Consider the following 24,722-nt stretch of genomic DNA (forward strand, 5'->3'; position numbering starts at 1 on the left):
ACTACAGTTGAACTTGAACCATATTCAATGCACCATTAGGCAGGCGTACCGGGCTCGAGTCCAAACTATAAGTTCCCGATCTCCTTGTAGAACCATTACTAAACGTTCTGCTCAATTTTCGAAACAAATTCCTTTGATTCTGATGAGAGCGTCGTTTCTTACGATTGTTATTGCTTAATGAATCAGTTTCTGGTGAGGTAATTCCTTCTTCGTCTTCAATTTCTTTATCAGTGTCCATAAACTGTGGCATTGCATCTGAAGCTACGGAAGCATGCGATACAGTATCATCTGATCTTGAGAAACCAAACGCGGTTCGCCTTCTAATAGTGCTCCCAAATCGTTCACATTGCGTGCATCCTGCGGCTTGGGCGTTGATACGATTTAGGAGCTCCAAAGAGCTCTCATTCTCGTATTGTTTCACAATCATAATAAGATGTCCTTCACGGTCACGCCATTCGCTTGTTGTTTTGTCGTAAGTCCCATTCAGCGAATGCTCGACGAGATCAGCACCAAGAATCTCTTCATGGAGAGGAACGCGTAGCCCAATAGTGATATCGAGAATTTTTAAAGTTATAAAGGCGGTGATGGCAGTCCACGCTATAATGCAAGTAGCTGCAAGAAGCTGAACACCGAGTAAGAAGAATCCGTCCTTACCGCCAGCGATAAGACCTGGAAAAGTAATAATACAACATATCGTTATGAATTCGGCAGACGGCCGAATCCGGATTCGGCTTTTGGTAAATTCATTTTACGCATGCATTACTTTTAAATTTGAGAACAAGGGATCAATGCTGTACATAATAGAGGGCAGCATATCAATTTTTTAACGGAGATCATATGATAACAGCATAGTAAGTACTCAAAAGAGGGCGACATACAGGGTTAGCTAACGGTGCATCGCAGTACGGTCAACGACGATACCCGTTAAAAAATCGATATGCTGCCCTCTATAGGTAAAACATTGATACCTTGTTCTCAAATTCAAAAGTAATGCATGCGTAAAATGAATTTACCAAAAGCCGAATCCGGATTCGGCCGTCTGCCGAATTCATAACGATATTATCTCATAGTTATAATGTTTTAGGAAACAACATGAATAAAGAAATGAAAATAATTCAAAAACAAATTCGGTCCATTTCGGAGCAATTTGTAGCTCAAAATAGTACGTAGCATCAACGAAGTGACACACTCACACCAAAAACAAACAAAAAGGTAAACTAACCGGAAAAACCCACAGGCACAACCAAAAACCATTAAAAGTCGCAATATCTAACATACCCTGCATGCGCTTTTATTTAATTGTGTGTGGCCAACCAGGATGCGGAAAACGTACTCTCCACTGCTTGTGAGTTGACCTCAATGTTTATCAACAAAGGCAAGGGACTGGTATAGGATATGCTTGAGCGAACTGCCTACAACTACTAAAACTGTTTAATAGCCTTATTGTGATGTGGCGGGAGTTTTAAAAGCACAAGCCCTGAACAAAATATGATGGGCGCGCATACTGCCAGGCTATGACGTCAGAAGTCAACTCATCCCACAGAGGTCCACTGTTAAAGTAAAACATCTTTGACTCATCTATACTTGAGTTATAAAGTTAACGGGACAGTTACGCAATGCTTGTCTGTATTTTCTTTAATGAGCTGAAGTACAATCACTGTGTTTTCAGACCTGAGCGCAAGAAGACCGTAAATCCATATTTGGCATTTTGAGATGATCGTTTAAACTTGTTAAAATAAGATAATTTGGAAACCAAAAAAGCCATAATATTGATACTCCTCAGGTACATGGTATAAGCAAGAAGAATCATTTTGTATATCAACCAAGTAAATATCTGTAATATTGATCGATATTGATCGATTTATCATTTTTGGACTTACGGCCTTCTTGCGCTCGGATTGAAACAAAAACTTATAACTCAAAACCGAATGCAGATATTGGAAATATTTAACCATATTGGTAATCTATGTGCAAAGACGAGCAATTTGACACCTTGTTTGTTGAATTTGAAGGTTGTTTTAAAATTTGACCTCAGTTGACCTTTAACCGGAAGTGACCCTCTAACTCATTTACAGATCTCAAAATGTATGATAAATTACATATTTTCGTAATCGTTGTGATGAGACGAGTAATTTGACGGGGTCTATTGCCATTTGGTCTAATACCATTTCGTCTACTATCCATTTAGTCTATATCCATTTCGTCTATCACCAGAAAGGCTAATTACCATTTAGTCTAATTATCATATAGTCTAATATCCACTCAGTCTAATACTGTTTGGTCCATTGACCATTCGGTCTAAGAACCATTCAGTCTAATAACCATTTCGTCTAATATTTTTTAAATAACCATTTGGTCTAATAACCATTTGTTCTAATAACCGTTTGGTCTAATAACCGTTTGGTCTAATTATCAGTTAGTCTAATATCATTTTGTCTATTTGCCGATTCGTCTAAAAAAATTGCCATTTCGTCTACTACTGGTTATGGGTTAAATTGATATTTTGCTAGGCTATTTGTCCTTCGGCAGTCCTTTTCCGGTCATTTCTATAGCTACATCACCGGGGTGCCATGGGTGGCACATGGGCCAGTATATCTGTCAATTCAACAAAAATATGTTTTCCTGTTTTTGCAAATTTAAATGCTAAATACTACATGTAGTAGGGCCTGGGGTGGTAATATAGGGCATGAAACCCCGACAGGCGCCCTCCTTTAGAACCACTGTGAGTCCCCCGGAATATGACCTGTATGAGGGTACTGAAGTGTAGTGCCGCACACATGCCTTACATGTGCTATTAGACCAATCGGTTAGTAGACCAATCAGTTAGTAGACTAAATGATTGTCGGACCAAATGGGTATTAGACGAAATGGTTATTAGACTAATTGGTTATTAGACCAAATGGAGGTAGACCAATTGGTTATTAGACTAAATGATTGTGAGACTAAATGGGTTTAGACTTATCAATTATTAGACTAAATGGGTATCGGACCAACTGGTTATCGGACCAAACGGTTATAGGACTAAATGATTAGTGGGCATAGTAGATATAGACCAAGTGGGTTTAGACGAAATAGGTGTAGACGAAGTGGTTATTAGACGGAATGGTATTAGACCAAACGGCAATTCCCCTTTGACGGTACAGTTCTTTCCGAGACACCCTGTACAAGCAGTCAAATAAAAGAAGGCGTGTGAGATTGCATGGCAATACAAGACTTACCAGATTGCATGGCATTATTGGAAGGGCAGCATGAATATCTGGAAATTAGGCTAATCTCGAATGGTTATAAAAAATTACCGGAGATGCACATGAGCTCTATGCAGTAAAAGGCCCGTTTGAGTGATTTGGAAACGTCACTAATATTTTCAATTAAGGAAAAAATAATGCCAAAATGTTATCAATTCCAGAATAATTCCTCAAATAACCTCCTTTCAAATCTGTATTTTGATTTACCTCCGATAGTATAATAACAAAAACCTTGTGATAGGTATGAAAGATGAAATAATTATAGAATTTCTAGACACCTTGTATGCAAGCAAATGGAATTTTGTAACCAAACTAACTTCAAACTCACACTAAATCAGCGACTGCGGATAATATAAGTCAAATTAATTGCGAATTGATGGCAATTTATTTATTCAATGGAAAATAACTAATATAAATTGCTTTTTGAAACATGTAAAAAACGACGGGTAAAACCAATTTTCGAAGTTAACCAGCGTAAAATTGATATGACGACTATATAATAATTAGTAAAATATTGTAATATTGCACAAGTGTCGTAAAATATTCCAATATTTTGATTGATAAAATCAACTACATTGTCCAGGGACCGGATTTACCTTTGTGGGGGTCCTGGACCAGGTCAAAATTGGAGGCCCCAAACTCACAGCATTAGAAAAAGTTAGGACATCTCCCATTCACCCGTGTGGGGTGAATTGACTACGTAATAATCACACACTCAAGGGTATAGGCCAATATTGCACGTATCCACTCCGCAAGAAAGCCGTATCTTGCTAAACAAATGTATTTAGGCCAATATATCACAATTAATATTGATTTGAATATGTTATCTTCATATTACATGCAAAAAAAAAAAAACATTTTTCAAATTAAAAAAACCGACACAGGCACTTGATGTAATTTCAACCAAGCATTTCACTGTTTCGTAGTGATGACGGCGTGGCGCCATTCATACTACAGTTCATTCATAAAAATATCAAACTCACTCGATAGTATTGACCATAAAGTATATATTCTAGCCAAATTTGGACATGGTCATAATTATTGAGCTCCCTTAATAATGCAACGTAATGCATAAATGAATACTTTATATGTTCTGTACCATTTAATGATCTCGATTAAGGCCCCTACCCTCAGCGAAACAAGGAGGCGGCTGGGTGGTCATCTTTTGTAGGGTTACATTAATGACTTTCCCAACCCCCGGAAAACCCCCGGGTACAAAACATATATATCACTATCTAAACATTCAGTTTGAACGCAATATCACTTGGAATATTTGTGTAAGAGCAAAAATAAATACCACTGGGGTTCACCCTCCCTGCCTCCCTCAAACCCGCAAGTTTAATCGTCCACCCTCAACCCCGGCAGATACGATGAAAAATAAATCGCTAAAATGAGCGCAAAGGGTGGTCCTAAGATTAGCCCAAAGCATTTGGTCGCTTATTTGAACATTTCAGTGCACCCCTGTAGTAAGATGAGGGCTTATAAGGCAAGAATAAAGCGACTCATTTATTGTACTTAGGCCATCTGCTTCGTTTGATTGCATTGCAATCAGTCAATCGATCGCTCGATCAATCAATTAATCAATCAATCAAATTCCCATACCGTTATGTTTTATAAAGGTTCCACTGAGTTCATCGTATTCACCAAAAATACCGACAGCAATCAATGACCAAATCGATGCCATTCCATGTACTGGTACCACTCCCACTGGATCATCAATCTTGAGCTTTTCACATAGAGGACCACCAAGGCACGCTATAAGAGCACCAACAGCTCCTATGATGATTCCTTGCCAGGGACGTGCCAAAGCGCACATTGCTGTAATGAACAAAAAGAATAGAGGGAATTGCATAAGGTCAATAACATAAAGACAAGTGATACTAATTTATCTTTTGCAGGCAGGCCATAGCCTGGAGATGTAATAAATCATACGGAGCATAATAATTTACATTTGCAAAGTGCTATCGTGGGATGATATCGGTACATATCGGTGCACCGATAGTGCTACAGGGGCAAACTGAATACGGCGCCTAACACCTTTCAGTATAATTCGAGGGATGAGAGCCTTTCTGGTTCTCAACCGTCGATATTTTGGATTATAGCCAGGAAAATATACTATAGTATTTGACATAAAACACATTTTGTTTTATTATTTGAGAGGAAATGCTAAAAAACTTGACGTTTCCACACAAAAACATGATGTTGTTGATACCCTTTTATCCACAGCCTGGTTCAAAGATTACTCATTCCATTTCACTTTTATACCCTTATTCATCTATTTGCCTCTGTCATTTATAGATACAAAACAGAGACAGAGAGTCTGGGACCGGGGTCTGAGATGGAGAAAGAGAGAGGAGTGAGACAGACCGACAGACAAACGGAGACAGAGGCACATACAGACTGATAGAGACAGTGGAGAAGGAAACACAGGGTAATTCTTGCATGGTTCTCAAACTGCTATTATAACAACAATGCTTTGTTTTGAATTCCTGACTCAAAATGGCGTGGTCTAAAACAATATCCTACTGCTAAGTAAATCAATTTAAATGCATTGGAAAAAGGTTTGGTCGCGAAAGGCAAAATAAACAGGTCAACAGACCATGCAAGAGTGCTTTACATGTTTGGATTTTCATAGTACACTATCACCATCGTGCAGTTAGAATGTCAATGGCGCACTCCGATTTGAAGTTTTCAAAACAAGAATTCAAAAATGGAAAATAAAATAAACCGTGTGCGTCATGTTTAATGCCTTTTATAAATAAAGATTAGGTTAGCATAATGGTATTTCTGAGAACAAATCGTGATTATTTTTGAATTGTCACGTCAGCCACTGTATTTGATTACCTATACCTTATGTCATTGCTGGTGCAAATAAATACAAACATATTGGGGATTTAGAATGCACGATGCAGTATAATTATGATGATACTTAAAATATTTTTCTGATTATGTTTTTCTATCATATTCTCCAGATGAACACTCCGATAAAAACTCTAGTTGAAGACCAAAAATATGCACCATTCTGACATAACTTACCGGTAATCGCCACTAGCGAACCTAGCACACCATTGATTAAGAAGACGACATCGAACTTCCGCTTTTTCAAAATGTAACTGGAATTCACACAAAAAAATAATTAATGATAATTGAAGAAGAAAACGGTTTAGCGAGATAAAGCCAATTCTGTATACAGCCTGTCTCAAAAAAATTGTGCAAGTGAAAAGCGGCCTCTTTAGCAATTAGAAAATACCGTTGTGACATGATGCTTACATCAACGTCAAGGGCTCAGTCTTAGCTCTAAAATGCCGTTTGTTCTGTTCATTTTGCTTGTTTTAATCTCGAGATATGTTTAGTTGACAACGAAAGGGTAAAATCACAATCGTGCCACTTTTACTACTAAGGAAGAGGGATGTACAATGTACATAGCTGATGTTTTTGAGAGCTAAGACTACGCACTAGACGATGATATAAGCATCATGTCACAACGGTATTTTCTAATTGCCAAAGAGGGCGCTTTTCACTTGCACAATTTTTTAGACAGGTTGTAGTATAGTGCTACATACACTCTTTAAAAAGGCTTCAAGTAGAACCTAAAAAGGTTCTTAAGCTGTCCTGTATGTAGAACCTTAACTAGTTCTGCAAAGAACTAAAAAAGTTCTGGGAAGGCCAAATAGAATCATTTTAGATAGAGAAGGGTCTGTAAAGACCAAAAAGAACTATTTCGGTGTTCTTGAAATTTCCTGGAACTTCAATACTAGCTGCCCCGTATGTAGAACCTCTAGAATCCTTTTTCTAAGAGTGTATAGTACAAAATGTACTGTACGGTCCCGAAACGTCGTAGCTCCATAAAATGTGAGTACTGGATATGTTTGAAGAAATTTCTTTGCTTGTATTCTTCTTTTCTTTAATTTACTAAAATAAATAAGCGAATCTTTTGATTTTAACAAAACGGTTGGTCGTGTCATCTGTTCTATTTTTTTTCTTCTTGTTTTTAACCTATTATTTAGTGGTAAAGATGACAAAACCACAACTCATCAGTGTGGGGAATTATTAGGGCAATGTGTATATTTGTTCAATATATTGTACCAGAGTTACCTCGGCCTCAATTCATCCTTGTCTTGATTTCCATTTGTTTGCAATTTACGACGTACGTGCTCTGATACGGTAAGAAATATCTCAACTCATTCAGAACGACTGAAACGGACAGTTGACTTTTTGGTGCGAGAAGGTAGTAAGGTACCCAACTGAGTGGTTTCTAGTGTTCTAGTCAAGGCAGATAATAATTTGACGGATGGGGTTGTAGAAAAAATACGGCATTTAAGAATATCCTTTAAATATCAGTCACGAAGAAAATGTATTTAAAGCATAGGAGCTTGTAAGTTAATTATTGAAGATAGACTACCTTTTGTATATAACGCTGACAAGAAGGGGAATACATACTGCTGCAGCTCACTGAAGGACGAAGTCAATATTGACAAGAGGCAAAGTCTATTTTCAAAGTCTCAGTCTACTTGCTACTTTCTCTATGATTTGGGCAAAACGAAAAGCTTGTTTGAACTAAGCTATGAACCCACGCAAGTTCAATAAGTACCGACTCCAACCTGAGTTTATATGACAGTCGCTAAAGTCACGGTTAAATTGACCAATGAAATGGGTCGTTACTTTTGACGACGGAAAGTACACTATTGTTCATTGGTAACAAAATCAGTTCCTTTGTAATTGATACATGTATAAATTCTACTTCATTCTAATTTGCAACCAACTTGAAGAAGTCATTTAAAATTTCCTGACAAATATTTATCAATCAACATTTATATTCAGTCAATATATCAGAAGATACAATGTAAAATATGCTTAAGTACATTATTATCTTGTCATTTTGAATAATGGTGATGTTAAGAAGGGATAGTGTGTTTGCTGACAAATTTAGCTGATAAAGATTCAGATCATATTTGTTATTTTTCCAGTTTCACTTAATATAATCCTATATACAAAAACACAATAATGACAAATTATATCAATGTCGGGCATATTGAGCAACACTAACTTTTCTATCTGGAACCGTAATTATGATGGGGTTTTCAGCAAAATGTTTTGCTCTTCTTTTCATGATAAGACACTCCTTATTTTGACTGTATAACTGGTATATAGGCCTACACAAAGAATAATTTGAAATGTTATATTGAAAATAAAGGAAAAGGTTACACGGCAAAATAAAGGAGTGTCCTGCATTTGAAATGTGCTAAGAGTGGTCCCTTTTTATATATCAAACAGTACAAAAACTAAATGTTTTGAAGCAGCCTGTTTAAAACATCTTAATTACTTTCGTGTAAGTTGTAGAACTCATTGATTATCTAAAGTCATATACCGTATGGGAATACCCTTTCTTATCCAGATTTGTTTTACATGTTTTAGGTAGTTATTGAGTAATACACGTTTTCAGCAAAGTCGATGGCAAGAAGTTGGGAAACTATTCATATCGTTCGTACATAAGTGTATTAGCCTGTAAGCCTGATCGAAAGAGAACACAAGGAACGAAAGCAAAATAATTGTCTAGAATTAAAAATATCCAGATACTAATCTTGCAACAATTACACAAAAATATATCAATCATAAATGCTAATAAATAACCAAATCAAAACATACAGATTGATTCAAGTCTGACATGCTCATGAATAAATAATCCAAAGCTACTCTTAATTGTGAATAAAAAGCAACTATTCCCAGAAATAGGTTAATGACAATTCTAATGAGGTGTTTCTAATGCAATGACCGCAATGGCTTGTCAGTGGTTGCCCTTTGAATATAATTCTTCAACACCATTCCGTTTCATAACAAAAATAAAATCCTTAACGAGATTTGTCAAAAGGGAACTATTACCGACATAACTGAAGAAAAATAGGAAACAGTAAGAAAACTACACATGATTGATATGATCATTGAGCCCTTCTTTTCAAAGGTCATGTAATTGGCTTGTATTGTAATTGATGCCATCAAATTATAAGAGTAATCTAGTTGTAACTGATATTGTAATATGTGTTAAAAGGGAAATATTTTGAATGATAAAGGGCAAATAAAACGGGATGTGGAGGTATATGCGTGGAGTGGTTCTGGAAGTAGAAAATGCAAATTAATGTGTGGCGACTCGGAAAGTGGAAAATGCACATTACTGCCAACTTTGTACTTATTTTGGTATCACTGGACAGAGAAAACCTATTGTCTGGCATTTTAAGCGCCTTTAATATAATAATATGAAATATATGATGTAATAAAACGGTGTGGAGGTGCGTGATGTGTGTGGCATGCCTGGAGGTAGATATTGTGTGGCGACTCGGAAAGTAGAAAAGGCACATTACTGCCAACTTTGGTTGTGTTTTTCATTTTTTTTTGTGATGAGTCGACAAATGAAAAATGCACATTACCGCCATCATTAGTTGTGTATTTCATTAACATGGCAATCTAGGAAACAGAAAATCACATTATTGGCAAGTTTTGTTGTGATTTTTATTTTTGTATGGCAAGCAAGGAAGTGATAAATGAATATTACCGCAAACTGATTTGGTTGCGATGGAAAAAAGTAGATGCTGACGAAGAAGGAAGATTGATTGGACGAGTGAGTGAGTGTCATTCCTTTATTTGTCCTTCGTTCTTGTTTAATTTCATTTCAGTGGTAAAACTGTCCTTTGAAGTGAATTAGGCCTATGCATATAATAGTATTATGTGCATTATCAGTATCATAGCGGGTTGCAATGCAGGTATCATATAAATGCAATGTCATGCTATATTGTAATTTTCTCCAAAGGTTACGTGGAATGTTCAAATCAATGTAATTGTCTTTGATACCGCCATACCTGCATCGATTTCATTTAGACTTTCATCGCACTCAAGGCTCTGATTGGAGAATGAGCCGAATAAGAAGGAGATGGAGAAAAAGAAGAAAAAATGAGAAGAAAAGAGCAAGAAGAAGGAGAAGAAGAGCAAGAACAAGTATAACATGAAGAACAAGAACTAGAATAACCAAAAGAATATGAAGAAGAGGAGAAATAATAAAAGAACCAAGCAGTAACCTGAATAAAACTTACAAGATGAAAAGCATCGTAATTTATATTGTCTCTTTGAAAATGCAATCAGAATAGCTTCTTTGGCGATCAAGAATAGCTTCTGTGTGCAAACCTGCGTGATTGTCGATGTTAAATATTGAAAGGGCGTATTGTGTGGTAAAGTGTATATAAAAAGCTTTTATGCACCCGTGGTATGTTTGAAGTAATGTAATATTTGTCGACAAATTCTAGTACTGTAGTGAACTCGGTCTTGCAAAACGAAATGATAATATAATAATAAGACATTTTCAAGAAATTGTTAATATCAAGAAACCCTTTAACAATATGTCTGTGTATGTATTTTAATAAGTTACTGGCTATTAGATATAAAGTGTATCTATTCTGACGACAATAGGGGAAAAAGAAATACAATTAATGATGGCCATATTCTGCCTGTATTAGAGTCAATTATTGTCATATTGAATTTTAATAAAACTTATTACTGTATGATATCAAGTTGCAAATAAGTACTTACCTCAGGGAAATCCCCGTAATCCCTCCAGCAATAGAGGCTGTTATCGTGGCTGTGGCTGACCTGTGGAAATCAAATTGATAGATAATATTATATTATTGCCATTATGTATATAATAATAATATTATTGCCATTGTGTAAATAATAATAATAATATTATTGCCATTATGTATAATAAATAATAATATATTATTGCCATTGTGTATAATAAATAATATTATATTATTGCCATTATGTATAATAAATAATAATATATATTGCCATTGTGTATAATAAATAATATTATATTATTGCCATTATGTATATAATAAATAATAATATATTATTGATATTGTGTATAATAAATAAGATTATATTATTGCCATTGTGTATAAAAACAAATGTGTATTTATTCGCTCCATGTTCAGGACTATACATCTTTTTAATATGGCCGGGTTACAATGCAGAAAAGTCTATAATCCATTTAATATTGCTTGTCAGAAGTTGTCCCGGCTCTAAATTTAGAATTTACCAAGTGAAACGAATACTACATAGTTTGCCTGCCATTTTAACACTTCGCGCGCATTTGTAGTTATAAACATAGTCAGCGGCCAAAATGTGCTGGATTCACTATACCAAGTTCAAGAAATATGTTCTTTTTCCTACCCCATCCTCCCAATGTCAAAAAAGAAATCTACGCCACTGCCACATGCTACACACACCTCACTCCTCACCACATGACCACCCCACCTCCAAGCACACACCTATAAATTTTCTCATCAAAAGTAGATAATATTGGCATAGGGGTAGATCCCTGGGGATGGGGGGGGGGTAAATTCCCCCTATTTTGCCAGGGGAATGGTCCATACAATCACCTGTAGGCCTATGTGGGTTTCTAACCAAATTAACCTTATATTTGGCAATTTTAGTCACAAAATTGCAAATTTTTGTGCGCTTCGCGCGAATTTATTCCATTTTTGCATCATATTTCATCAATTCAGCTTTAAAATGGCAAAAATTTCCTCGCGCTTCGCGCACATTTGTACAATACACTTATTTTGTCGCCAAAAAGAGCTGGATTCCCTATGACTTCAAGAAATTGTTTCCCACCCCATCACCCCCAATGTCAAAATCTCAATCTCTGTGACCGAATTAATTAATATTAAAGTTTGCTTGAAGGGGGGAGGGTGTAATGAGATTTTGTTTGATTCAATAGGGGGTTACGTGAAATTGATTCATCGCAATAGGGGGGTTAGGTATTTTTCACCCATAAAGCTCAACATTCTCCCGCCCCCTCCCGCATTAATAATGAGCGGTCCCTAAAAGACCATTGTTTCAGGCGATTTTCAACCAGAAAGTCAAAAAAGACCCTTCATTTTGACTGTTTGCAGCTCCAAAAGATCCCCTTTTACTTGTTTGCAACTCAAAAATACCCACTTTTACCGTTACGCCGTCAGCTCCCAAACACCCACCACCTCAAAATTTTTGGGGAACATACCCGCCAAAATATATGATGTGCCCCCCGAGAGTTGCAGACCCTCTCTGAATTTTCGCTATAAAACGTCCAATGGATAGGTATGGGTCTGTTAATTCTTACTCATTGATATCAAAACAAGTAAAAACATCCCCAGAATGATGCCAAAATGGCGCCATAATCGAGTTAAACCTCGAAAATGTCAGCCAAAAATCATGAAATGTCGAATTTTTGAAGCATTTATCATGTTTATTATTGGAGATGATAAATCACTATTATAACATATACCGTATAATAATAATAGAAATTCATGCCCATAATTCACAAATATTTCAGAAAAATGGACTAACAAGTGTACTCGGGTCTTATCCTGGAAGTTTTAGACTCTAGCGCGCTAAAAGCAACACATTTTGATTTATAGTACAATTTTTTCACAATTGTTTATACTTTTTCAAATTCCCCCCTTTTTTCGTTGCACAGCCGCCATCGGCGCTGTGCTTTGTTTTTTCCGCGTTCTTTACCTAGCCGGGACACCGGCTAGGTCTTGTGATGCTATCGGATCTTTCTTCTTACACAGCGAATTTGCAAATTCGCTGTGTTCTGTCTTTTGCCAATTCTTTCTTCTTCTTACACAGCGAATTTGCAAATTCGCTGTGTTCTGTCTTTTGCCAATTCTTTACCTAGCCGGGACACCGGCTAGGTCTTGAAATGCTACCGGATCTTTCTTTCTTCTTTCTTCTTCTGGCAACAGATTTCAAAATGCTTCTTCTCCTACATGTTACATCCTACAATGACGTCATTTGCACATATGCATCGTCTATATCCAGTGTCTATAGGGTGTTCACAGATTTGTGGTCAAAGGTCATTAAGGGGTCATTTCCGGTATAAAACCAAATATCTTCAAAATGCTTCTTCTTCCACAAATTACATGTGATGGTGACATGCTTAGGTCATGTGACTTGACTTTGGTCGGCGTCTATAGGGTGTTCACAGATAAGGGGTCAAAGGTCATTAAAGGGGTCATTTCCGGTCTGAAAGCAAAAAATATTCAAAAAATCACTGTTTTTACAAATTACATAGCAGAGTGATGTCATTAGCACACATGCATTGCTACTAACCAGGGTCTTTGAGGTGTCTACAGTTTTGGGGTCAAAGGTCATTAAGGGGTCGCTTCCGGTCAAAAACCAAAAATCATCAAATATGTTCATTTTTTTATATCTCAAAACGTAACCAGACCAGAGTGACATAAACTTCATATATGCATTAGAGTTACTTGATGTATGCACGGTATTTTTATTATTTTGGTCAAAGGTCATTTAGACGTCATTTCCGGTTTGAAGCTAAATAATTTTAAGAATTTTTATCTCCATAACTAAGCATAGTAGATTTTTTTTATTTAAACTGTAACAATGCATTTTCTCGGTGTATATGAGGTTTTTTAATATTGGGGTCAAAGGTCATTAAGGAGGTCAAAACGTCAAATTTGCAAAAAATGTTTAAAATTACGGAAAAGTAGCTGTATCTCAGCCTATGGAAGACGGATAAAGCCCCTACACGCTACAGTGATGCACCATTAATGGTGTGAGATGTCCATAATAGCCGGTCAAAGGTCAAACTTTAAGTTAAGACTGGCATTTCCGGCCCCGGCTAGGTCCAGATCTGTAACCAGATCTAGTTACCTAGCCGGACACCGGCTAGGTCTTGTGATGCTATCGGATCTTTCTTCTTCTGGCAACACGTGCGTGACTTGCCACGTTTCGCCCTAGTTCTGTTATGCTTTGACCGATTTTGACCATACTTAGTCACAAACACCACTGACCATGTCCCCACATGTGATATGACATTGAACTCCATTTGACCTTTGACCTGCTCACAATGGCAAAAATGTGATTTTTACTCTAAAATGCTTCTTCTTCCACAAATAACATGTGATGGTGACATGCTTAGGTCATGTGACTTGACTTTGGTCGGTGTCTATAGGGTGTTCACAGATAAGGGGTCAAAGGTCATTAAGGGGTCATTTCCGGTCTGAAAGCTAAAATCTTCAAAAATCACTGTTTTTACAAATTACATAGCAGAGTGTTGTCATTAGCACACATGCATTGCTACTAACCAGGGTCTTTGGGGTGTCTACAGTTTCGGGATCAAAGGTCATTAAGGGGTCGCTTCCGGTCAAAAAAAAAAAATCATCAAATATGTTCATTTTTTTTTTATCTCAAAACATAACCAGACCAGAGTGACATAAACTTCACATATGCATTAGTGTTACCCGATGTATGCACGGTATTTTTATTTTTTTGGTCAAAGGTCATTTAGACGTCATTTCCGGTTTTAAGCTAAATAACTTCAAGAATTTTTATCTCCATAACTAAGCATAGTAGATTTTTTTAATTTAAACTGTAACAATGTTTTTTCTCGGTGTATATGAGGTTTTTTTTTATATTGGGGTCAAATGTTATTAAGTAGGTCAAAACGTCAAATATACAAAAAAAAAATTTTAAATTACGGAAAAGTAGCTGTATCTCAGCCTATGGAAGACGGATAAACAGTGATGCACCATTAACGGTGTGAGATGTCCATAATAACCAATCAAAGGTCAAACTTTAAGTTAAGACTGGCATTTCCGGCCCGGCTAGGTCCAGATCTGTAACCAGATCTAGTTCTTCTTTCTTTCTGGCAACAAGCTCTAGCTCTGCAAGGCATTGGCAGATTTCAACCATACTTGACCCAAATGACCACTGGGCTAGTGCCAAACTTCCATTTGACTTTGACCTGGCTGTGACCTTTGACCTAGCTACAATGGTCAAAAACATGATTTTTTTTGCTCTTTCTTAGCAAAACGTGACATTTTGCGTGATTTGCCACGTTTCGCCCTAGCTCTGCTATGCTTTGACCGATTTTGACCATACTTGGTCACAAACACCACTGACCATGTCCCCACATGTTACATGACATTGAACTCCATTTGACCTTTGACCTGCCCACAATGGCTAAAATGCCATTTTTACTATAAACTGCCTCTTCTTCCACAAATAACATGTGATGGTGACATGGTTAGGTCATGTGACTTGACTTTGGTCGGTATCTATAGGGTGTTCACAGATAAGGGGTCAAAGGTCATTAAGGGGGTCATTTCCGGTCTGAAAGCTAAAAATATTCAAAAAATCACTGTTTTTACAAATTACATAGCAGAGTGTTGTCATTAGCACACATACATTGCTACCAACCAGGGTCTTTGGGGTGTCTACAGTTTTGGGGTCAAAGGTCATTAAGGGGTCGCTTCCGGTCAAAAACCAAAAATCATCAAATATTTTTATTTTTTTTATCTCAAAATGTAGAGTGACATAAACTTCATATATGCATTAGTGTTACCCGATGTATGCACGGTATTTTTTATTTTTTGGTCAAAGGTCATTTAGACGTCATTTCCGGTTTTAAGCTAAATAATTTCAAGAATTTTTATCTCCATAACTAAGCATAGTAGATTTTTTTTATTTAAACTGTAACAATGCATTTTCTCGATGTATATGAGGTTTTTTTTATATTGGGGTCAAAGGTCATTAAGGAGGTCAAAACGTCAAACTTGCAAAAAAATGTTTAAAATTGGCCCAATCGAGCTCAAATTCAACAGGAACGATTCTTACGACATTCTAAACATGTTAAAATTATTTATTACCCCAAAGGTCAATCTTTACTTTAGGGTCAAAAGGTCAAAATATGGTTTGCAGATAGCTATTCGCTGTGTACCCAGATTCTATTGACTCTAGTTACCTAGCCGGGACACCGGCTAGGTCTTGTGATGCTATCGGATCTTTCTTCTTCTTCTTCTTACCTAGCCGGGACACCGGCTAGGTCTTGAAATGCTACCGGATCTTTCTTTCTTCTTCTTCTTCTTCTGGCAACAAACTTCAAAATGCTTCTTCCCTTACATGTTACATCGTACAATGACGTCACTTGCACATATGCATTGTCTATATCCAGTGTCTATACGGTGTTCACAGATATGGGGTCAAAGGTCATTAAGGGGTCATTTCCGGTATAAAACCAAATATCTTCAAAATGCTTCTTCTTCCACAAATTACATGTGATGGTGACATGCTTAGGTCATGTGACTTGACTTTGGTCGGTGTCTATAGGGTGTTCACAGATAAGGGGTCAAAGGTCATTAAGGGGGTCATTTCCGGTCAGAATGCTAAAAATATTCAAAAAATCACTGTTTTTACAAATTACATAGCAGAGTGTTGTCATTAGCACACATGCATTGCTACTAACCAGGGTCTTTGGGGTGTCTACAGTTTCGGGGTCAAAGGTCATTAAGGGGTCGCTTCCGGTCAAAAACCAAAAATTATCAAATATGTTCTTTTTTTTTTTTATCTCAAAATGTAACCAGACCAGAGTGACATAAACTTCATATATGCATTAGTGTTACCCGATGTATGCACGGTATTTTTATTCTTTTGGTCAATGGTCATTTAGACGTCATTTCCGGTTTTAAGCTAAATAACATCAAGAATTTTTATCTCCATAACTAAGCATAGTAGATTTTTTTTATTTAAACTGTAACAATGCATTTTGTCGGTGTATATGAGTTTTTTTTAATATTGGGGTCAAAGGTCATTAAGGAGGTCAAAACGCCAAATTTGCAAAAAAATGTTTAAAATTACGGAAAAGTAGCTGTATCTCAGCCTATGGAAGACGGATAAAGCCCCTACATGGTACAGTGATGCACCATTAATGATGTGAGATGTCCATAAACTTTAAGACTGGCATTTCCGGCCCCGGCTAGGTCCAGATCTGTAACCAGATCTAGTTCTTCTTCTTCTTCTGGCAACATTTTTCAAAATGCTTCTTCACCTACATGTTACATCGTACAATGACGTCACTTGCACATATGCATCGTCTATATCCAGTGTCTATAGGGTGTTCACAGATTTGGGGTCAAAGGTCATTAAGGGGTCATTTCCGGTATAAAACCAAATATTTTCAAAATGCTTCTTCTTCCACAAATTACAAGTGATGGTGACATGCTTTAGTCATGTGACTTGACTTTGATCGGTGTCTATAGGGTGTTCACAGATAAGGGGTCAAAGGTCATTAAGGAGGTCATTTCCGGTCTGAAAGCTAAAATATTCAAAAATCACTGTTTTTACAAATGACATAGCAGAGTGTCGTCATTAGCACACATACATTGCTACTACCCAGGGTCTTTGGGGTGTCTACAGTTTTGGGGTCAAAGGTCATTAAGGGGTCGCTTCCGGTCAAAAACCAAAAATCATCAAATATGTTCATTCTTTTTTATCTCAAAACGTAACCAGACCAGAGTGACATAAACTTCATATATGCATTAGTGTTACTCGATGTATGCACGGTATTTTTATTATTTTGGTCAAAGGTCATTTAGACGTCATTTCCGGTTTGAAGCTAAATAACTTCAAGAATTTTTATCTCCATAACTAAGCATAGTAGATTTTTTTAATTTAAACTGTAACAATGCATTTTCTCGGTGTATATGAGGTTTTTTTTATATTGGGGTCAAAGGTCATTAAGGAGGTCAAAACGTCAAATTTGCAAAAAAAATGTTTAAAAGTACGGAAAAGTAGCTGTATCTCAGCATATCGAAGACGGATAAAGCCCCTACATGCTACAGTGATGCACCATTAATGGTGTGAGATGTCCATAATAGCCGGTCAAAGGTCAAACTTTAAGTTCAGACTGGCATTTCCGGCCCCGGCTAGGTCCAGATCTGTAACCAGATCTAGTTACCTAGCCGGGACACCGGCTAGGTCTTGAAATGCTACCGGATCTTTCTTTCTTCTGGCAACAAATTTCAAAATGCTTCTTCCCTTACATGTTACATCCTACAATGACGTCACTTGCACATATGCATCGTCTATATCCAGTGTCTATAGGGTGTTCACAGATTTGGGGTCAAAGGTCATTAAGGGGTCATTTCCGGTATAAAACCAAATATCTTCAAAATGCTTCTTCTTCCACAAATTACATGTGATGATGACATGCTTAGATCATGTGACTTGACTTTGGTCGGTGTCTATAGGGTGTTCACAGATAAGGGGTCAAAGGTCATTAAGGGGGTCATTTTCGGTGTTAAGCTAAATAACTTCAAGAATTTTTATCTCCATAATTAAGCATAGTAGATTTTTTAAATTTAAACTGTAACTAGATCTGGTTACAGATCTGGACCTAGCCGGGGCCGGAAATGCCAGTCTTAACTTAAAGTTTGACCTTTGTCCGGCTATTATGGACATCTCACACCATTAATGATGCATCACTGTAGCATGTAGGGGCTTTATCCGTCTTCCATAGGCTGAGATACAGCTACTTTCCCGTAATTTTAAACATTTTTTTTTTTTTTTTTTTTTTTTTTGACCTCCTTAATGACCTTTGACCCCAATACAAAAAAAACCTCATACACACCACTAAAATGCATTGTTACAGTTTAAATTTAAAAATCTACTATGCTTAGTTATTGAGACAAAAATTCTTGAAGTTATTTACCTTAAAACCGGAAATGACGTCTAAATGACCTTTGACCAAAAAAATAAAAATACCGTGCATACATCGGGTAACACTAATGCATATATGAAGTTTATGTCACTCTGGTCTGGTTACGTTTTGAGATTTAAAAAATGAACATATTTGATGATTTTGGTTTTTGACCGGAAGCGACCCCTTAATGACCTTTGACCCCAAAACTGTAGACTCCCCAAAGACCCTGGTTAGTAGCAATGCATGTGTGCTAATGACAACACTCTGCTATGTAATTTGTAAAAACAGTGATTTTTGAATATTTTTAGCTTTCAGACCGGAAATGACCCCTTAATGACCTTTTGACCCAAATTCTGTGAATAATTTATAGGCACTGGATATAGCCGATGCATATGTGTAAGTGACATCATCGTACTATGTTATCTGTGGCAGAAGAAGCATTTTGAAGATATTTGGTTTTATACCGGAAATGACCCCTTAATGACCTTTTGACCCCAAATTTGTGAATATCCTATAGACACTGGATATAGCCGATGCATATGTGCAAGTGACGTCATTGTAGGATGTAACATGTAGGAGAAGAAGCATTTTGAAATTTGTTGCCAGAAAGAAAGAAAGAAGAAAGAAGAACTAGATCTGGCTACAGATCTGGACCTAGCCGGGACCGGAAATGCCAGTCTTAAAGTTTGACCTTTGACCGGCTATTATTTGATGTCAGTGATTGATATTATGGACATCTCACACCATTAATGGTGCATCACTGTAGCATGTAGGGGCTTCATCCGTCTTCCATAGGCTGAGATACAGTTACTTTTCCGTAATTTTAAACATTTTTTTGCAAATTTGATGTTTTGACCTTCTTAATGACCTTTGACCCCAATATAAAAAAAAACTCATATACACCGAGAAAATGCATTGTTACAGTTTAAATTAAAAAATCTACTATGCTTAGTTATGGAGATAAAAATTCTTGAAGTTATTTAGCTTCAAACCGGAAATGACGTCTAAATGACCTTTGACCAAAATAATAAAAATACCGTGCATACATCGAGTAACACTAATGCATATATGAAGTTTATGTCACTCTGGTCTGGTTACGTTTTGAGATAAAAAAAAAAGAACATATTTGACGATTTTTGGTTTTTGACCGGAAGTGACCCCTTAATGACCTTTGACCCCAAAACTGTAGACACCCCAAAGACCCTGGTTAGTAGCAATGCATGTGTGCTAATGACAACACTCTGCTATGTATTTTGTAAAAACAGTGATTTTTGAATATTTTTAGCTTTCAGACCGGAAATGACCCTTTAATGACCTTTGACACCATATCTGTGAACACCCTATAGACACCGTTCAAAGTCAAGTCACATGTCCTAAGCATGTTACCATCACATGTAATTTGTGGAAGAAGAAGCATTTTGAACATATTTGGTTTTATACCGGAAATGACCCCTTAATGACCTTTGACCTCAAATTTGTGAACACCCTATAGACACTGGATATAGCCGATGCATATGTGCAAGTGACGTCATTGTAGGATGTAACATGTAAGAGAAGAAGCATTTTGAAATTTGTTGCCAGAAGAAGAAGAAAAGAAGAAGAAAGAAGAAAGATCCGATAGCATCATAAGACCTAGCCGGTGTCCCGGCTAGGTAAAGATCCGATAGCATCACAAGACCTAGCCGGTGTCCCGGCTAGGTAACAATGCATTTTCTCGGTGTATATGAGGGTTTTTTATATTGGGGTCAAAGGTCATTAAGGAGGTCAAAACGTCAAATTTGCAAAAAATATTTAAAATTACGGAAAAGTAGCTGTATCTCAGCCTATGGAAGACGGATAAAGCCCCTACATGCTACAGTGATGCACCATTAATGGTGTGAGATGTCCATAATAGCCGGTCAAATGTCAAGCTTTAAGTTAAGACTGGCATTTCCGGCCCCGGTTAGGTCCAGATCTGTAACCAGATCTAGTTACCTAGCCGGTACACCGGCTAGGTCTTGTGATGCTATCGGATCTTTCTTCTTCTGGCAACACGTGCGTGACTTGCCACGTTTCGCCCTAGTTCTGTTATGCTTTGACCGATTTTGACCATACTTAGTCACAAACACCACTGACCATGTCCCCACATGTGATATGACATTGAACTCCATTTGACCTTTGACCTGCTCACAATGGCAAAAATGTGATTTTTACTCTAAAATGCTTCTTCTTCCACAAATAACATGTGATGGTGACATGCTTAGGTCATGTGACTTGACTTTGGTCGGTGTCTATAGGGTGTTCACAGATAAGGGGTCAAAGGTCATTAAGGGGTCATTTCCGGTCTGAAAGCTAAAATCTTCAAAAATCACTGTTTTTACAAATTACATAGCAGAGTGTTGTCATTAGCACACATGCATTGCTACTAACCAGGGTCTTTAAGGTGTCTACAGTTTCGGGATCAAAGGTCATTAAGGGGTCGCTTCCGGTCAAAAACCAAAAATCATCAAATATGTTCATTTTTTTTTATCTCAAAACATAACCAGACCAGAGTGACATAAACTTCACATATGCATTAGTGTTACCCGATGTATGCACGGTATTTTTATTTTTAGTCAAAGGTCATTTAGACGTCATTTCCGGTTTTAAGCTAAATAACTTCAAGAATTTTTATCTCCATAACTAAGCATAGAAGATTTTTTTAATTTAAACTGTAGCAATGCATTTTCTCGGTGTATATGAGGTTTTTTTTTATTGGGGTCAAAGGTCATTAAGGAGGTCAAAACGTCAAATTTGCAAAAAAAAAATTTTAATTACGGAAAAGTAGCTGTATCTCAGCCTATGGAAGACGGATAAACAGTGATGCACCATTAACGGTGTGAGATGTCCATAATAACCAATCAAAGGTCAAACTTTAAGTTAAGACTGGCATTTCCGGCCCGGCTAGGTCCAGATCTGTAACCAGATCTAGTTTCTTCTTTCTTTCTGGCAACAAGCTCTAGCTCTGCAAGGCATTGGCAGATTTCAACCATACTTGACCCAAATGACCACTGGGCTAGTGCCAAACTTCCATTTGACTTTGACCTGGCTGTGACCTTTGACCTAGCTACAATGGTCAAAAACATGATTTTTTTTGCTCTTTCTTAGCAAAACGTGACATTTTGCGTGATTTGCCACGTTTCGCCCTAGCTCTGCTATGCTTTGACCGATTTTGACCATACTTGGTCACAAACACCACTGACCATGTCCCCACATGTTACATGACATTGAACTCCATTTGACCTTTGACCTGCCCACAATGGCTAAAATGCCATTTTTACTATAAACTGCCTCTTCTTCCACAAATAACATGTGATGGTGACATGGTTAGGTCATGTGACTTGACTTTGGTCGGTATCTATAGGGTGTTCACAGATAAGGGGTCAAAGGTCATTAAGGGGTCATTTCCGGTCTGAAAGCTAAAATATTCAAAAAATCACTGTTTTTACAAATTACATAGCAGAGTGTTGTCATTAGCACACATACATTGCTACCAACCAGGGTCTTTGGGGTGTCTACAGTTTTGGGGTCAAAGGTCATTAAGGGGTCGCTTCCGAAAAAAAACCAAAAATCATCAAATATTTTTATTTTTTTTATCTCAAAATGTAGAGTGACATAAACTTCATATATGCATTAGTGTTACCCGATGTATGCACGGTATTTTTATTTTTTTGGTCAAAGGTCATTTAGACGTCATTTCCGGTTTTAAGCTAAATAATTTCAAGAATTTTTATCTCCATAACTAAGCATAGTAGATTTTTTTTATTTAAACTGTAACAATGCATTTTCTCGATGTATATGAGGTTTTTTTTATATTGGGGTCAAAGGTCATTAAGGAGGTCAAAACGTCAAACTTGCAAAAAAATGTTTAAAATTGGCCCAATCGAGCTCAAATTCAACAGGAACGATTCTTACGACATTCTAAACATGTTAAAATTATTTATTACCCCAAAGGTCAATCTTTACTTTAGGGTCAAAAGGTCAAAATATGGTTTGCAGATAGCTATTCGCTGTGTACCCAGATTCTATTGACTCTAGTTTCTTTCTGGCAACAAGCTCTAGCTCCGCAAGGCATTGGCAGATTTCAAGCATACTTGACCCAAATGACCATTGGGCTAGTGCAAAACTTGCATATGACTTTGACCTGGCTGTGACCTTTGACCTAGCTACAATGGTCAAAAACGTGATTTTTTCCGTAGATTTCTGGCAAAACGTGACATTTTGCGTGATTTGCCACGTTTCGCCCTAGCTCTGCTATGCTTTGACCGATTTTGACCATACTTGGTCACAAACACCACTGACCATGTCCCCACATGTTACATGACATTGAACTCCATTTGACCTTTGACCTGCTCAGAATGGCTAAAATGCGAATTTTACTATAAACTGCCTCTTCTTCCACAAATAACATGTAATGGTGACATGCTTAGGTCATGTGACTTGGCTTTGGTCGGTGTCTATAGGGTGTTCACAGATAAGGGGTCAAAGGTCATTAAGGGGGTCATTTCCGGTCTGAAAGCTAAAAATATTCAAAAAATCACTGTTTTTACAAATTACATAGCAGAGTGTTGCCATTAGCACAAATGTATTGCTACCAACCAGGGTCTTTAGGTGTATACGGTTTTGGGGTCAAAGGTCATTAAGGGGTCGCTTCCTGTCAAAAACCAAAAATCATCAAATATTTTATTTATTTTTATCTCAAAACGTAGAGTGACATAAACTTCATATATGCATTAGTGTCACCCGATGTATGCACGGTATTTTTATTTTTTTGGTCAAAGGTCATTTAGACGTCATTTCCGGTTTTAAGCTAAATAACTTCAAGAATTTTTATCTCCATAACTAAGCATAGTAGATTTTTAAATTTAAACTGTAACAATGCATTTTTTCGGTGTAGGTGAGGTTTTTTTTATATTGGGGTCAAAGGTCATTAAGGAGGTCAAAACGTCAAACTTGCAAAAAAATGTTTAAAATTACGGAAAAGTAGCTGTATCTCAGCCTATGGAAGACGGATAAAGCCCCTACATGCTACAGTGATGTACCATTAATGGTGTGAGATGTTTATAATAGCCTCGACCCAAAAAGTCAAAGTTTAAGGTCAAAGTTCAAAAAGTTGAAAAACCAAGTTCTGATCATGTGAGCTGGAAATCACCAGAAATGTTCCTTATGACATCCTATAAGCAAAATGCAAGTGCAGTTAACCACATCCGTGACACTCAAGTTATAGGGGTCAAAGGTCAAACATTTTAATCAACCGACATGCTTGGATGAAGCTGAAAATTAATAAAAATGTTCCTTGTGACACTCTGAACACAACTTTGCTGCAAAAAGCGTTTCAGGCCTACTGTTTTCCCAAGCCTTTTTAGAGCATATTATTTAAAAGGTACGCCATGAATCATGTGCCTAAAATAGCTTGCCCCTCCCCTCCCCCCTACCCCCGGCGTGCCAAAAATTGCAAAAAAAGAAGAATTATCAATACCCGGTGATTATAACTTCTGCATGAATATAGCGTTGTGCGCCCTTAGCACTAATTGCTTACGAGCTGTCGAATGAAATCGTTAGGGGTGCACTACACTAATTCCTTCCGCATTTGGTGTAACCCTTCATATATATATCGGCGTCCCGAGGGAACCAAATTTGAGTGACTCTTGGAAATTTTGATAAAAACGATAGAATAGGAGCTCAACATTACAAATCTGTTCAGAAAATGTTCCGAATCGAATGTGCATGGGTAATAGGCACTCGGAACAATATCATGGCCGGAACTGGTCCCGGGGGGGCACTTCAAAATGTAAAAATATGGGGTCATTGGGTGAGAGCATGATTTTTGGCATTCGGTGAGAGCAAAATGTAAAAAATATGGGGTCATTGGGTGAGAACATGACCTTTTTTTTTAAATGGAATCTTTGGGTGAGAACCGAAAAAGC

General features: G+C 37.1%; 1 protein-coding gene across 2 annotated transcripts in view; it reads right to left on the reverse strand.

Moving 5' to 3' along the window:
• Window positions 1–24,722, reverse strand: part of LOC140171153 (putative ammonium transporter 3) — an 81,157-nt gene continuing 56,435 nt past the window's right edge. For both annotated transcript variants that reach the window (XM_072194342.1, XM_072194341.1), the window contains exons 3-6: window positions 10,821–10,880; window positions 6,282–6,358; window positions 4,848–5,063; window positions 1–669 (exon numbers count right to left, since the gene is read on the reverse strand). In XM_072194342.1, coding sequence (XP_072050443.1) covers window positions 2–669; window positions 4,848–5,063; window positions 6,282–6,358; window positions 10,821–10,880 — 1,021 coding nt within the window. In that variant the 3' untranslated portion in view covers window position 1. The remainder of the gene's footprint in view (window positions 670–4,847; window positions 5,064–6,281; window positions 6,359–10,820; window positions 10,881–24,722) is intronic.

Source organism: Amphiura filiformis, chromosome 15 (genome assembly GCF_039555335.1).
Source record: "Amphiura filiformis chromosome 15, Afil_fr2py, whole genome shotgun sequence".
NCBI classification, from domain to species: Eukaryota; Metazoa; Echinodermata; class Ophiuroidea; order Amphilepidida; family Amphiuridae; genus Amphiura; species Amphiura filiformis.